Source organism: Electrona antarctica (assembly GCF_951216825.1).
Source record: "Electrona antarctica genome assembly, chromosome: 11".
NCBI classification, from domain to species: domain Eukaryota; kingdom Metazoa; phylum Chordata; class Actinopteri; order Myctophiformes; family Myctophidae; genus Electrona; species Electrona antarctica.
In genome coordinates this window covers 5,912,462-5,927,724 of record NC_136792.1, presented here as the reverse complement: position 1 = coordinate 5,927,724, position 15,263 = coordinate 5,912,462, and the positions used below count along the sequence as shown (strand labels likewise).

Here is a 15,263-nt window from a genome sequence, read left to right as displayed (position 1 = left end):
TGCCATCAAGTCGTTTCACCAACACCATTCTATGGCGCCTGTCAGGAGGATTGTTACAAGGAATTGATCATGAGGACCTGCAGTAGTATGGAGGCGTACGCTGAAGAATGTGCAGAAAACAACATCTGTCTTGACTGGAGGCATCTTACATTTGGAATGTGTGGTATGAAGGTTTTGTTTGTTTGTGTCTCATAAAGTCATAATACATGTTCAGAGTTGTTAATAATAATAATCAGACTAACTGTCTGTATCAGCTTGATTCTTAATCTGCTTCTTCTTGTTTCAGAATCTAAATGCCCCAAGGGCCAGATCTACAAGGCGTGTGGTCCAACCTCTCCACAAGCAACATGTAATGGAAGGTACCTGTTGTAGTCATTCTTTTTAAGATTTATTTATTTAGCATTTTAAAGGCAAATATACAGGGATGACATGCAGTAATGCACCTTGGATTTGAACGGGGTTCAGTGTTATGAAGCACTATAGCTATCTATATGAGCTCCTAACCTCGGGTCACCAGGCTTTCCACCTCGGAGGAAAGCCTGGTCTGTGTTACAAAATTGCCGTAACACAGCGGATTATCTCGCTACGTCATGTTCCTCAATCATCTGGAACTTCCTTTCCCTCAAACCGGAAGTATAACAATAAAAGCTCTCGTAGCCTGCAGCTTTTATTGAGAAAAATCGGTTTGAGGGAAAAGGAAGTTCCGGATGATTGTTCCTGCCTGATGACTACAAAATAATACTACTACATGACGTAGCGATATCATCCGCTCCCGACCGGATCATAAACCCCAAAAGGAATGCTGCCCAGGCTAATGAGCTCCTGCTGAACGGGCCACGCCTTCATTGTCAGTTATCTTAACCCTTATATAGTCCTGATGTCACTCCCACCCCCTCTGGGTTACAGTGTTATTTATGGTATTGGAATTCCCAGGGAAAATAAACAAACCACCTGCCCATTTTATCAGGTAGCCGTAGCCTAATATCACTGCCTAATTTATTTATTGAGTTATACCAGTAAGACGCCTGAGGGCGAGAAGCGACCTTGCCTTAAAGGGTGAGGTCGCATGCACACATCCGCCTGGGTGACAGCAGACTGCTGGGCGAACGCTGGCGCTTTGGAATGGAGGGTCAGATCAACATATCCGCCTGGGTGACAGCAGACTGCTGGGCGAGCACTGGCACTTTGGCATGGGGGGTCAGATCAACATATGGAATGAATTCTGTACTGGCCATATATGGAGCGTGTCTTGAGTCTACAGGGTCTACAGGTCAGATCAACATATGGAATGTGAGCACATGACATAGAGATAGCCTACTGTGTACTGTGTTCTGAGTAGTAGCAAAACATGTGTTATACAAATGTCGGCCTCCTGGTGGCGCTATAACAGGCCGTTCAGGAAAATTAGGTTCATCGTTGGCATCTAGGGAGTGTGTGTGCAAAGTTTGGCATGGATCGGGCCAACGGTGCCGGAGATTAGCTGGTAACGGACGGACGTACGGACGGAGTGCAAAACATACTCTCTCCACATACCTTCGGCCTGGTGGAGACAATAATGCAGAGACCCAAGGGAGATAGCACCCTCTAGTGGCAGATGTCAGACTTGGTGATATCAAAATAACGGTAGTGGGTCGCACACTCCAAGACTGCAGTTCAAATAGTTTATTTCAACTTTGAACAATTACGGACAAACGTTTCGGCTATCCAGCCTTCATCAGTGTGAGACTTGGTGATATTACATTAGTAGTTTTTATTCTCTGCTGTACACAACATTAAGTGATCTCCTGATGTTTGTATCATCTTTCTGTCATGTATTTCTTCTTCTTCTTAGATACAATGAAAAGAATGTGGCGAACAAGACACAAATTTCTGCGTCTCATGAAGGATGTTTCTGCCCTGAAGGAACTGTCTTGTTCAGTTCAAAGTCGAATGCCTGTGTTTCCAGCTGTAAGTCCAAATATTTACAAAATAGGATATGTTCTTGAAATTATTATTATTATTATTATTATTGCGTAGTTAACTATTGAATGTACGCCTAAGGGCGAGAAGCGCCTTACTGGTTATTATTATTATTATTACCCTTATTATTATTATTATTAGTGTTGTTTTCTCAATGAGATGAATCTAACCTTTGTATTCTATCAGGTTGTACCGGTCCGGACGGCAATCCTAAAGAGGTAGATGTTATGTGATTTTTACCTCTGTTTAAATATTGCTGCCATTGTTTAATAGTTTAGTAGTAGTAGACAGACAGACAGACAGACAGACAGACAGACAGACAGTAATGGTGTATGTTGACAGCCTAGGTTTTGTTAGATCTTCTGTTGGTACTAACATTGTTTCTGATCAAGGTGGGTGACACATGGAGGAGTGATTGTAAGCAGTGTACTTGTGATGAAACCTCAATGAGTGTTGAGTGTGAGCCAGTGGCTTGTGCAACCCAACCATCTCCTCCTAGATGTGACAAAGATGGAGAGGTGCTGGTCAACGAAACCAAAGACTGCTGTCCAGTATTAAAATGTGGTGAGTTGTTTGTATGCCAGCATAAAATAATATAATTAAATTAGACAATCCTTTCCAGAGTCGTGGTGTTAATGTAACCCACAGAGTATACAATACTAAAGTCACAGTATTTCCAAAATAACAAATTTGAATTCTATAAAAGCCCACATGATGAAAATATTCCTGATGTGCTACAATGTTCTACTTTGATGGTAATCATATATACATGAACTTCCTTCACCCACAGAGTGTGATAAAACAAAGTGTTCAAATCGCACACAAAAGTGTGCAACAGGGTTTGAAATGACCGTAGAAGACTTACCCGACAAATGTTGTGACTCATGTAGTAAGTTATTTTATTGATTCTGTATTCTGATTCTGTATTGTTATTTTCATTGATATGGACTTTGATGATGATTATGTCGGGAATGTGAGTGTTTGAATTCATTTGAAATATACAACATTATGCTTCTTCTCCAGAACCCAAAAAAGTTTGTGTCTACAATGACACTGAATACAAGGTAAGCCGTGATGTCGATTTGTGAACATTCCTAATCAAACATTTGCAATACAAACAACCTACAGACAATGCTCATTGGAATAACTGTATTTTGATACATTTAAATATCTGTCAGACAAAGGTAATGAGCTTTCCATTCTGTCACAGCCAGGTGTATCCATCCCATCCCAAGACATTTGCAAGAAATGCAATTGTAGTGAAAAAACGGATAACATCACATCTCTGAATGTTATCGAGTGTGAACCTATAACATGTGACACCAACTGTTCCCAGGTAAATGTGCATGACATTAATAACCTTCTGCTCAGTATTGGATTGGGATTTTTCAAATCACTATTTCTTTTAATCAAAAAAGCAATCTTTAATTGCTTTTGCTTTTATCAAGGCTATAAATCACACCTCTTTCACACATAACTATGCACTGAATCTCTGTATCTTAGCTATCATCTGTATGTGATCATGTGCAGAATTGGTCATGTCAGACTGCTTGTGAAACCATATTTATTCTTATAATAATGCATGGTTGTGTTTGGAACTGTATCAACTGTTAACAGCTTAACAACCATAAAATGACAGGATCAATATAATTTAATTTGATTTGAATATTGTTGATGATGTCAGCAGCAATACATGTACTGAATGCTGTCAGGAGATACAACAGATATATTAAGTATATTAAAAGGCATCATATTCATCTTCTTAATAATTTCATTGATTGTTGATCCCTAAAATATAACATGTGCTGTTTTTCAAACAGGGCTTCAAGTATGAAAATGTGACAGGACAATGTTGTGGAACGTGCAAAAAGACCAGCTGCATTGTTCTTCTACCAGACAACACATCTTATGTTATTGAGGTGAGTTCAATAGAAAACCATTTGAAAACACTTAGTTTTCACTAGTTTCCAACAGGTTGTTGTTGGAAATGTGTTTTATGTTCCATCATCAAACCATATCATGTCTTTTAAAATGTAATTAATTGCATCCTCTCAGCCTTCACAAACCTGGTCTCCACCAAACGACAACTGTACAAAGTATGAATGCGTCGCAGACCAACTCACAGTCCTTGAACAGAAAACTGAATGTGCTGAATATGATCCCAGCAACTGCCTTCCAGTGAGTAGCCTATATCTGGATACTAGCTTCATAACAACTGCCTTCCAGTGAGTAGCCTATATCTGGATACTAGCTTCATAACAACTGCCTTCCAGTGAGTAGCCTATATCTGGATACTAGCTTCATAACAACTGCCTTCCAGTGAGTAGCCTATATCTGGATACTAGCTTCATAACAACTGCCTTCCAGTGAGTAGCCTATATCTGGATACTAGCTTCATAACAACTGCCTTCCAGTGAGTAGCCTATATCTGGATACTAGCTTCATAACAACTGCCTTCCAGTGAGTAGCCTATATCTGGATACTAGCTTCATAACGTTTTATAATAAAGGAATTTTGTATTTGTGAACGCTCAGGCTTTTCAGGAACATTGATCTTTCATCTGCAAGATTGAAGTCTTCATTGCTTGCAGTAGTAAGAAGCTGTAGTCAGTAACCAATAGTAACATGGCGTTTTATCTGATGATTTCAATATGTATACAATTTGTATTACAGGGGACAGAAAAATTGGACAAGAAAGGCTGTTGCAAAACATGTAAGAATTCATTAACATTTGTTATGCTGTTTTTTTAACTGGTTTATAGTAGGCTAAAATGTTTCTAATAACTGTGGCTTTGTAATGTGTATGCATAGACTTGTAAATGTAAGAGACTGTTATCAGTTATTGTATTCTTTCTCTTTGATAAATATTACCTTGTATGTGCAAACCAGGTACCAAGCGTCACAACTGTGTACATACGAACGAAACAACCATCGTGGAGGTTAAAAAGGAACGACCTACAAGTCGACCCAGCAGTTCCAGTGAAACTCAAACTGTCACTGTTCCTACAAGTCAGTTCATCGGTTCCAAAGAAACTACAACTATCGCTGTACCTACAACTCGGGTCATCGGTCCCGAAGGAACTAAAACTGTCCCTGTACCGACAGCTCAGTCCGTAGGTCCCGAAGGAACTAAAACTGCCGCTGTAACTACAGCTCAGCCCATCGGTCCTGAAGGAACTAAAACTGTCTCTGTACCTACAGCTCAGTCCGTAGGTCCCGAAGGAACTAAAACTGCCGCTGTAACTACAGCTCAGCCCATCGGTCCTGAAGGAACTAAAACTGTCTCTGTACCGACAGCTCAGTCCGTAGGTCCCGAAGGAACTAAAACTGCCGCTGTAACTACAGCTCAGCCCATCGGTCCTGAAGGAACTAAAACTGTCTCTGTACCGACCACTCAGTCCGTAGGTCCCGAAGGAACTAAAACTGCCGCTGTAACTACAGCTAAGCCCATCGGTCCCGGAGGAACTAAAACTGTCTCTGTACCGACAACTCAGTCCGTAGGTCCCGAAGGAACTAAAACTGCCGCTGTAACTACAGGTCAGCCCATCGGTCCCGGAGGAACTAAAACTGTCCCTGTACCGACAGCTCAGTCCGTAGGTCCCGAAGGAACTAAAACTGCCGCTGTAACTACAGCTCAGCCCATCGGTCCTGAAGGAACTAAAACTGTCTCTGTACCTACAGCTCAGTCCGTAGGTCCCGAAGGAACTAAAACTGCCGCTGTGACTCCAGGTCAGCCCATCGGTCCCGAAGGAACTAAAACTGTCCCTATACCGACCGCTCAGTCCGTAGGTCCCGAAGGAACTAAAACTGCCGCTGTAACTACAGCTGAGCCCATTGGTCCCGAAGGAACTAAAACTGTCTCTGTACCTACAGCTCAGTCCGTAGGTCCCGAAGGAACTAAAACTGCCGCTGTAACTACAGCTGAGCCCATTGGTCCCGAAGGAACTAAAACTGCCGCTGTAACTCCAGGTAAGCCCATCGGTCCCGAAGGAACTAAAACTTCCGCTGTAACTCCAGGTCAGCCCATCGGTCCCGAAGAAACTAAAACTGCCGCTGTAACTACAGCTGAGCCCATCGGTCCCGAAGGAACTAAAACTGTCCCTGTACCTACAACTCAGTCCGTAGGTCCCGAAGGAACTAAAACTTCCGCTGTAACTCCAGGTCAGCCCATCGGTCCCGGAGGAACTAAAACTGTCTCTGTACCGACAGCTCAGCCCATCGGTCCCGAAGGAACTAAAACTGCCGCTGTAACTACAGCTGAGCCCATCGGTCCCGAAGGAACTAAAACTGTCCCTGTACCTACAACTCAGTCCGTAGGTCCCGAAGGAACTAAAACTGCCGCTGTGACTCCAGGTCAACCCATCGGTCCCGAAGGAACTAAAACTTCCGCTGTAACCCCAGGTCAACCCATCGGTCCCGAAGGAACTAAAACTTCCGCTGTAACTACAGGTCAGCCCATCGGTCCCGAAGGAACTAAAACTGTCCCTGTACCGACAGCTCAGTCCGTAGGTCCCGAAGGAACTAAAACTTCCGCTGTAACTCCAGGTCAGCCCATCAGTCCCGAAGGGACTAAAACTGTCTCTGTACCGACATCTCAGTCTGTAGGTCCCGAAGGAACTAAAACTTCCGCTGTAACTACATCTGAGCCCATCGGTCCCGAAGGAACTAAAACTGTCCCTGTAGTTGTACAGACAGCTCAGACCATAGGTCCCAAAGGAGCTAAAACTGCCGCTGTAACTACAGCTGAGCCCGTTGGTCCCGAAGGAACTAAAACTGTCCCTGCACCTACAACTCAGTCTGTCGGATCCGAAAAAACTGGAGCTGTCACTGTCACAAGGCCGCTCATTGGTTTCACCAGCACACAAGCTGTCACTGAACCTACAGGTCGCTTCAGCGCTTCCACTGAAACTAAAACTGTACCAGTTGGTCCTGAAACTCAAATTGTTGAATGCAGATCAACAGTTCCAGTTGAAATGACATCCTGCGGTGGTAGCTGTCCAACATACTCAATGTAAGATTTCCATCTATTCTATAGGATTTGGGATTGGGGTTTCATGGGAGTTCAAAATACATACAAAATACATATATACATACATTATTTGAAATTCTTCTCAAGACAACATTGTCTGCATTTTCCCCTGGCAAAATATGCCAACAAATGAAACCATGTCTACAATATTTGTTATTGATTCATAAAATCACCAACTATGCAATAGTAGTTTGGAGTCTTGACAGAGAAGGAAATCAAAACTGAACTGCCCATCAACATTCAGAATACTCCTCAGTCTGTCTTTCCTTCATATAATACATTTGAATTGATGTAAACAGACTGTTGATAGATATCCCCTAGTAACTAAATATGGTGCAAAGCATCTCTCCTGATGATACCTGCATGACAAAAATGAGCATATGCACAAACATAAAAGGTTATACATTTGAGTGAGCAGTGGGACAATTTGTGTGCTTTTACGTGTGTGTACGGATATGCTCCTAAAAGCATGTTTGTTACAGAACACAGTTATGTATTTGTTATATTATTTATTTCATTAAGAAGGTGCTTTCTACAATACATATTATATTAGTAATTGAAGTCCAATATTTGTATTTGTTGATTAACGGCTTCATTTCCAGCAACTCTACCACTAACGCTGTTCTTCTCCTCTCTCTAAAGGTATTCAACAAAGACAAATGGCTTAATGCACAAATGCACCTGTTGTCAGGAGATGGCCACCAGCACGAAGGAAGTAGAGTTGAAATGTGCTGATGGCACGACAGAGATGTACTCTTACACTGTCATTGAAAAGTGTGGTTGTCGTGACCTCAAGTGTGAGGATTTAATTTCGGGCTAGGATAAACTTGTTTGCTCTGAAATGTAGCCTGGACTTTTCACAAAGCCATGACAGACTACATGGGACAGTGATTTGTTATTCCAGTCAATATGTCTACCTGTCAATTGAAACAACCAAAACCATCAACCATCAACAGTCGGAAACAATGTCATCATGATGTAGACGGGTCCCAATTCATTATCAATTATTATCTTCATTGATCTAAAAGAGATAATTTTACATTCTATCCTAATTTGTATTGTAACTAATCTTATAGCTTTAATTATTTGATTGATTTGAACAGTGATTTGTCAATCTGAAGCAATCAATTAAAATTCTCAAGCATGTCTGGACGTTCTATTTGTGGTTCTTGGCTTATAACTGTGGGTCTAATTAGATGTGGAAATAGGCCTAAAATTAATGAATGGTTAATTTTGTCCATGTCTTATTGAAACACATTAATAATTGAAATACATTTGAATTGATAATGTATTAATGATTATCTTATAATGCATTACAACTCACTATAAATGTTTTTTCCATTTGTGCTTTAAGTAAAGGGGAAAAGTATCATTATAATGCAAAACATCACAAAACACTAAACAAATAAATACAAAGATCCCTATTGCAGAACAAAATGTAGTAGCAAGATAAACCTATAGTTATGACATCAGCACAAATCACAGGCAACATTACAGAATGACAACAGTTAGAGTGGATGTTACAATATGTTACACCAGTAATACGCCTTAATAAAGCGACCGCTAGGGCTGAGAACTTTGGCACAAAATACAGAAATGCAACAGTCTAAGTAAGTGAAAACCATATGAATTCAAATAGGTTTAAACTCAGAAATGCAACAGTGTAAGTACAAGTTCAAAAAGCAACAGTATAAGAGCAGCAGGAGGATCCCACTAGCCGTGGCGACGTGGCACTAGCACTTTGACAGCTCATCCATCGTAGCTTGTTTACTACTGAAACAGACTTCCTGTGCAGAAACGTCCTCATCAAAATAAGAGCCACTTGTAATGACGTAAAAATTAGTTTTATTTCTAAGTGTACTTACAGGACGTTAACATCTCATTTGAGTTCCTTTTGAGTGCCTGTCAGCAAAGACAAAAGCGATCGTTATAATCTTAATACTTATAGGCACAAACTAACTATTTTAGAAGAACAATATTGATGTTACTAAGAGATTGGACGAGTTAGCTATGTTTTATATCCAGAGATTTAGAAGGAATAAGCAAAGTCGTGATGCGACATTTCCTTGTTTAGGACCAGCAGGAGGATCCCACTAGTTGCAAATAGGGAATATTATGAATGGGGCAATAGAGCGAGTAGACTATTGGCCTTTCAACTACGTAAAGCCCAATCAAATAGAATGGTCCACAAGATACTATGCCCAAATAACAACCAGCTAGTAACTCAACCAAAGGAAATTAGCGAGGCATTTGCCACTTATTACAGAAAATTTCAATTCAATACATCTGACTAGACTCACAACAGAAGAGGCAGAAATGATGACGTGTCCGATCACGGATATAGAGATTAAAGACAGTATTCTTAAACTTAAAAACAACAAATCCCCAGGGGTCGATGGCTTCCCAGGAGAATACTATAAGATATTTATTAACGAATTAACACCAATCCTTGGTAGAGTATACAACTATGCCCTGACGGAGGGTGATCCGCCGGGATCATGGGCAGACACTATAATAAGTGTTATACATAAAGAGAACAAAGACCCCACGCAGTGCACATCGTATCGCCCAATAAGCCTTCTATGTGTAGACCTGAAGATTTGAACCTCGATTGTAGCAAACAGAATACAAAAACATATAAGTAAACTCGTAAAACCGGAACAAACAGGGTTTATCAACAATAGACAAGGAACAGACAATATTAGAAAAGCCTTGAATCTACAATCCATAGCAGCCAAGAGGGACACGCCGTCGATGCTTCTCAGCCTTGACGCTGAAAAAGCGTTCGACCGCCTGGACCACACCTTTTTAGAGCAGACGTTGAGTCATATGGGATTAAACTATAGATTCATAAAGTGGTTTAGAATATTTTACAAAGATCCCAAATCTAGAGTAAGAGTAAACGGATGCTGTTCAGATTTCTTCCCGTTAGAACGTGGATCGTGGCAAGGGGACAGCCTCTCGCCGTCTCTGTTCGCGTTAAGCATTGAATGTCTGGCTGAATTAATCAGAACTAACCCTTTAATACAAGGAATATCAGATGAAGGAAATGTTCAACATAAATTATCCCTTTTCGCGGATGACATATTAATATTCATAGAACATCCTCTGGTTTCGGTCCCAGCCCTTCTCCACAGTCTAAATGAATACAGTGAAGTATCGGGATATAAGGTTAACACAACTAAATCAGAGGCTATGATGATAGCGGGGGATTGGCCGTCCCAATTAGACGACATGGTCTCCTTTAGACGATCTAGTCAGGGATTTAGATATCTCGGGATTATCCTTACTCCTAAAATTACACAACTATACAGTTCAAATTACGATAAATTGGTCAAAGAAATTAAAAAAGACCTACACAGATAGGATCTGCTGCCTCTGTCCTTATTTGGACTTATTTGTCTTATTCCAATCTCTCCCTATTACAGTGCCACAATCGCTTTTCAAATTATTAGAAAAATTAATATCAAAATTTGTCTGGCAAAATAGAAGGCCTAGAATTAGACTGAACATTTTGATGTCACCAAAGGAAAAAGGAGGGCTGGGTCTACCGAACATGAGAATGTATTACTGGGCAGCTCAACTTCGAGCAGTTGTGGCGTGGGTGTTCAGAGATGCGGAGACAGGATGGGTCCCTATAGAACAAAACTCAATACCAGGAATAGCACTATCTACACTTCCATTTCTCAGCCAAGAGTCTCGGAAGAAGATCAAAATAAATAATATATGGGTTAAACATACATTGAAAATGTGGGTTTCAGTGCAAAAACAGCTAAAGATAGCCACGGCCCTATCAAGAGCCATGACTATTGTAGGCAACATAGAATTTATTCCATCTATATGGGACGGAGCATAAGATGGGCGGAAAGAGGTTTGATTACAATCAACCAATTGTTTGATGGTAATGTATTTAAATCTTTCTTACAACTCCAACAGAGGTATGCCCTGCCGCCAACAGATTTATATAGATATTTACAAATTAGAAACTATATTACAAGAAATAAAGATTGGGACGCAATTAAAAGAATACCGAACAATATGGAGCAACATTTTATTGACATCTCTGAACACCCAACACCAACACAAAAAGTATCACTTATATGTAGCCAAGTGGAAAATAGCATGTTCCCAGAATAAACCACTAGATGGCACTAAACCCTCATGGGTGTTCCCTGCAGCCAGGAGTGGCTCAGAGGAAGTTGTATACTTGTATTAGAGGAAGCAGGAAGTGAATTGTCTTCTACGGATATGTAAAGATGTACACCGATGGGTCAAAAAGGGCAGACAGTAAGGTAGGAGTGGCATTTTGTGTCCCAGAGTTTAAGGTAAGGGTAGGTAAAAGGATTAACGATGAGGCATCTGTGTATACAGCAGAAATGATTGCAATATTACTGGCAGTACACTGGGTGGAGGAGGTTAGGCCACTAAGAGTAGTGATATGTTCAGACTCAAGCTCAGTGCTAAAAAGCCTACAGTGCAGCAACTCAGAAAGTAGGCCGGACATTCTAATAGAAATAAAACAAATCTTATATAGGATAGGGATGATGGGCTTAACAGTGGTGTTTATGTGGGTACCGGCACACATTGGAGTGAGAGGAAATGAGGAGGTGGACAAGGTGGCAAAGGAGGCGACAAACTGTGGCAACATTGAGATGGCAGTGAAAGTTAGTAAGATGGAGGGAAAGAGCATTATTAAAAGAAAGATGAAGGAGAGATGGCAAAAGAGGTGGGAGGAGGAGAGGAAGGGAAGATGGTTTAATGGAATTCAGAGGAAAGTAGGAGAGGAGAGGGGAGCAGGAAAGAGCAGAAGGGAAGAGACAGTAATAACATGTTTACGATTTGGACATACAGGCCTAAATGCGGCATTATTTATGATAGGAAAACACAATACAAGGAGGTGCGATCATTGTGGGGAGGAAACAGTTGAGCATGTGATGATGAACTGTAGAGCTTATGAAGGAGAAAGAAGACAGTTAAGGGAGAATTTAGCAGAAGTGAAAGAAAGGTACGACTTAGTAAATATACTAAGAAAAGTGTCAGTAGACAGGTGCTATAGGCACCTTTTTGAATATTTAAGAGTAACCAATCTGATCGATAGAATATAGGTTTGTTGTGGTAAGGTAACTCAGGAATCCAATAGGTAGGTTGAATAGAAGAAGAAGAAGAAGTGAATTGTCTTCCATCTTACTGCCACTGTCCATGATGGTATAGAGTTGTTGATAATTCTAAAACATGGTAAATATACATTATCTGTTCTTTCTGTACAAAATGATCAACAGAGATGCTTTAACATGATTGTATGGAAGGTATAAAATGTAACGTTGTGTTCACATGCACTCACATGCAACAATAGTCAGCAGAGGAGTGTTGTACAACTGTCGTGCTGAAAGCATTGTAAGTTTCTTTCTAGATATACAAATGTTTATTTTATTTGTATTGTTTGAGAATGTGTCATTTGTGCATTATACTGAAAGTATATTTGTTCTCATTGTGTAGTGCTGAGGAAGGTTGATGAAACCTGTGTTTCATGTGCTGTCTGTGTGAGCATCAACAATTTCATGTAGTGAGTACATTCTTATATGTGTTGAGTCATTTATTGCATATTAATGTACCAAATGTTTACTGTTCTTTGTAAAGTAACTGTTTGTGATTGTATTTGTTTTCTTTTATGTTTGTTAACAGAAGAGGTATCACTACAGTTATTTGTGCACATTAGTTCCAGTTTAGAATTGTCACTGTATTGTGAATTGAATTCTGACCCAAGCCTGTGGTCAAGGACTGTGATCGCTACTGGACTGTAACAAGGACAGAGTATTGTGAACAAAGACAAGCTGCTCTTTTTTGTTTTACCTTTTTTTGTCTGTTCATCAACACAATCCTTTAAATTGGGAACTCTAAAAAATAACCTTAAACTGTCCTCAAATCTGGAGGGCAGTCTGATAATAAACAACCCCAAATGCAGTATTGTGTCCGGTGTCATCCATATCACCAGGTCACATATATATAAAAAGCTAAGGTTAGATATGTCAGATAATACTCTTCATATCAAGGGACAATGGGAAATGGAGTTGAACATTGTGATAGAGGATGATATATGGGAAGATGTATGTTCTGGCTGTCATGGAGGACTACAGAGACAAATATGGAAAGAATTTGACTGGAAAGCTAAAATGAGGCGCTTTAGGACTCCTCTGACAGCCAGTCCATATAAGCCCAACTCTACTGATAAATGTTGGAGAAACTGTGATATGATTGGTGACCATACCCATATATTTTGGGACTGCCCAAAAATACAGACTTATTGGAAAAAGGTAAAAATAGAATTAGATAAAATCTTTAAAAAAGATATTCCACTGAACTCAAGGTCATCTTTATTAGATATATATGAACAAGTGTTCACGAATGACCAGTGCTATATAATACATATTTTATTAATAGTAGCAAGACAAATTGTGACACTTAATTGGATGAAACCCAACCCCCCTACTATTGATCAGTGGCTACAAAAAGTTAAACAAATATATAAGATGGAATATATGACAGCCCAGTTACAAATTAAGCTCCCTAACTTCAAAAGGAGATGGGAGTTAGTGGCAGAATATCTGGAAGCAGATTCTACAAATAGAAACGCTGCCCAGATACCCTAAATTAAAACCTCCCATATCACAGTGAAAAGTAAAGGTTTACCCCCAAGGCACTCGCAAGGCAAACATTACTATACTATATATTACTATGTATTTTTGTTTTTTGTTTTTCCCCCCTTTCTTTTTCTTGTAATGTCACTTATTTTACTTTTACACTTAAAAAAAAGAAAAAAAGAAATGAAGTGAGAGAAAATGGAACATGTATTGTAAAATGAAATGAAATTGCCTGTAAATGATTCTATAATGGCAATAAACAAGTTTAAAAAAAAAGTCTAAAGGTTTTTTAGCAGTCTAAGCTTTGCCTACATGTTGATCAGCAGTTTTTAAAAAACGTCTATAGACTTGTCTCTATATAGACATTGAAGCAACTTCATGTAGATTAATGAGAAATTACACTTGTAACTACTGTATATGCAACAGCCTTGCGCGAATGGGGAAAAAAAGCACTTGTCCGTGAAAAGAAGTTGCAATGGCTTTACATTATCATGGCAGAGATTGCAGAATTGGAGAAGTCGTCGAAAGAAAGTTGCAATGCCCTCAGCTTCCACAGATTCTCATAGCAGAGCCTGCCGAATGCTAGAAAGGAAGGAAGGAATCAGGCATACTATGTAACATGTTTACCAGGGATCATGTGATGTGAAATGAAAGTCAAGCCAGTGCGTGCCTTCAGGGTAGAGCAGTACATAAGCGAGGGGATCATAGAGTGGATGAAGAGGGTGGATCCGCTGTGGCTCACCACTACGAAGTTTTTTTTTTTTTTTAGGTTTTATTTATTCGCACATACAAAAGGTTAAAAACAGGAAAAGGAAATTCATGCATATTAATATTGTGCAGGAGAAGTTAAAAGCCAAAAGGCTTATCGAGAACATCCCCTATTTTGAGGAATCAGACATTAAATATAAACAAAACAATACTAGTAATACATTCAAATAGATATGCTGAAATACAAAATTCCATGCAGTACATAAGTATACAGTATATGCATAAGTTACATACATATATATATATATACATACATACACACACATATAAATTCTTAAGGTTATTTCTGATTTAAAGGTTAACTGTGCCCCTGGGCCTGATGGTGTAGAGGCTAAATTTATTAAAATGGCTTATTTTTCCGCTTGCAGATCTATTCAACTTATCAATATCTACATGTAAATTTCCATCTAGCTGGAAATGTGCGAAAGTCACACCACTTCATAAAGGTGGGGATCCACTTGAAGTAAACAACTATAGACCGATATCTATTATTTGTACAGCTGCAAAGATTTTTGAAAAGTAAAATTTTAATCAATTATCACAATACGTCAACAATTTCAATATATTATCTCCATCTCAATCTGGTTTTCGTCCCAATTTTTCTACAACCACTGCTCTTGTCAAATTTACCAATGATATATATGCTTCATTAGGCAAAGGTCACTTGGTTGGTGCCATTTTTATTGATTTAAGTAAAGCTTTTGATTTAGTGGACCATTACCTTCTGTTGGATAATCTTTATGCTATTGGTGTGTCTCAGCCTGCATTATTTTGGTTTAATTCTTATTTGCATAATCGTCAATCTGTTTCTTTCCATCAGGCCCAATCAGAATTTTTAGTTGTTGAGAAAGGGGTTCCACAATGATCTAT

The 15,263-nt window shown here is 39.6% G+C and overlaps 1 protein-coding gene and 2 long non-coding RNA genes across 3 annotated transcripts; all 3 read left to right on the top strand.

Annotated features, from left to right (window-relative positions):
* Window positions 1-69: 69 nt before the first annotated feature.
* LOC306933011 (intestinal mucin-like protein) lies at window positions 70-2,865 on the top strand (the record flags this gene model as incomplete). The annotated part of the gene is made up of 6 exons (XM_079514981.1): window positions 70-163; window positions 287-359; window positions 1,832-1,947; window positions 2,146-2,177; window positions 2,352-2,523; window positions 2,750-2,865. The coding sequence occupies 6 exons, from the start codon at window positions 70-72 to the stop codon at window positions 2,863-2,865; spliced, it is 603 nt and encodes a 200-aa protein (XP_079371107.1).
* Window positions 2,866-3,167: 302 nt separating this feature from the next.
* LOC306932628 lies at window positions 3,168-4,978 on the top strand. The gene is made up of 5 exons (XR_013791135.1): window positions 3,168-3,295; window positions 3,780-3,878; window positions 4,015-4,137; window positions 4,632-4,671; window positions 4,848-4,978. It is a non-coding gene; the product is annotated as an uncharacterized lncRNA (long non-coding RNA).
* Window positions 4,979-6,684: 1,706 nt separating this feature from the next.
* Window positions 6,685-8,133, top strand: LOC306931960. The gene is made up of 2 exons (XR_013791090.1): window positions 6,685-6,969; window positions 7,630-8,133. It is a non-coding gene; the product is annotated as an uncharacterized lncRNA (long non-coding RNA).
* Window positions 8,134-15,263: the final 7,130 nt, after the last annotated feature.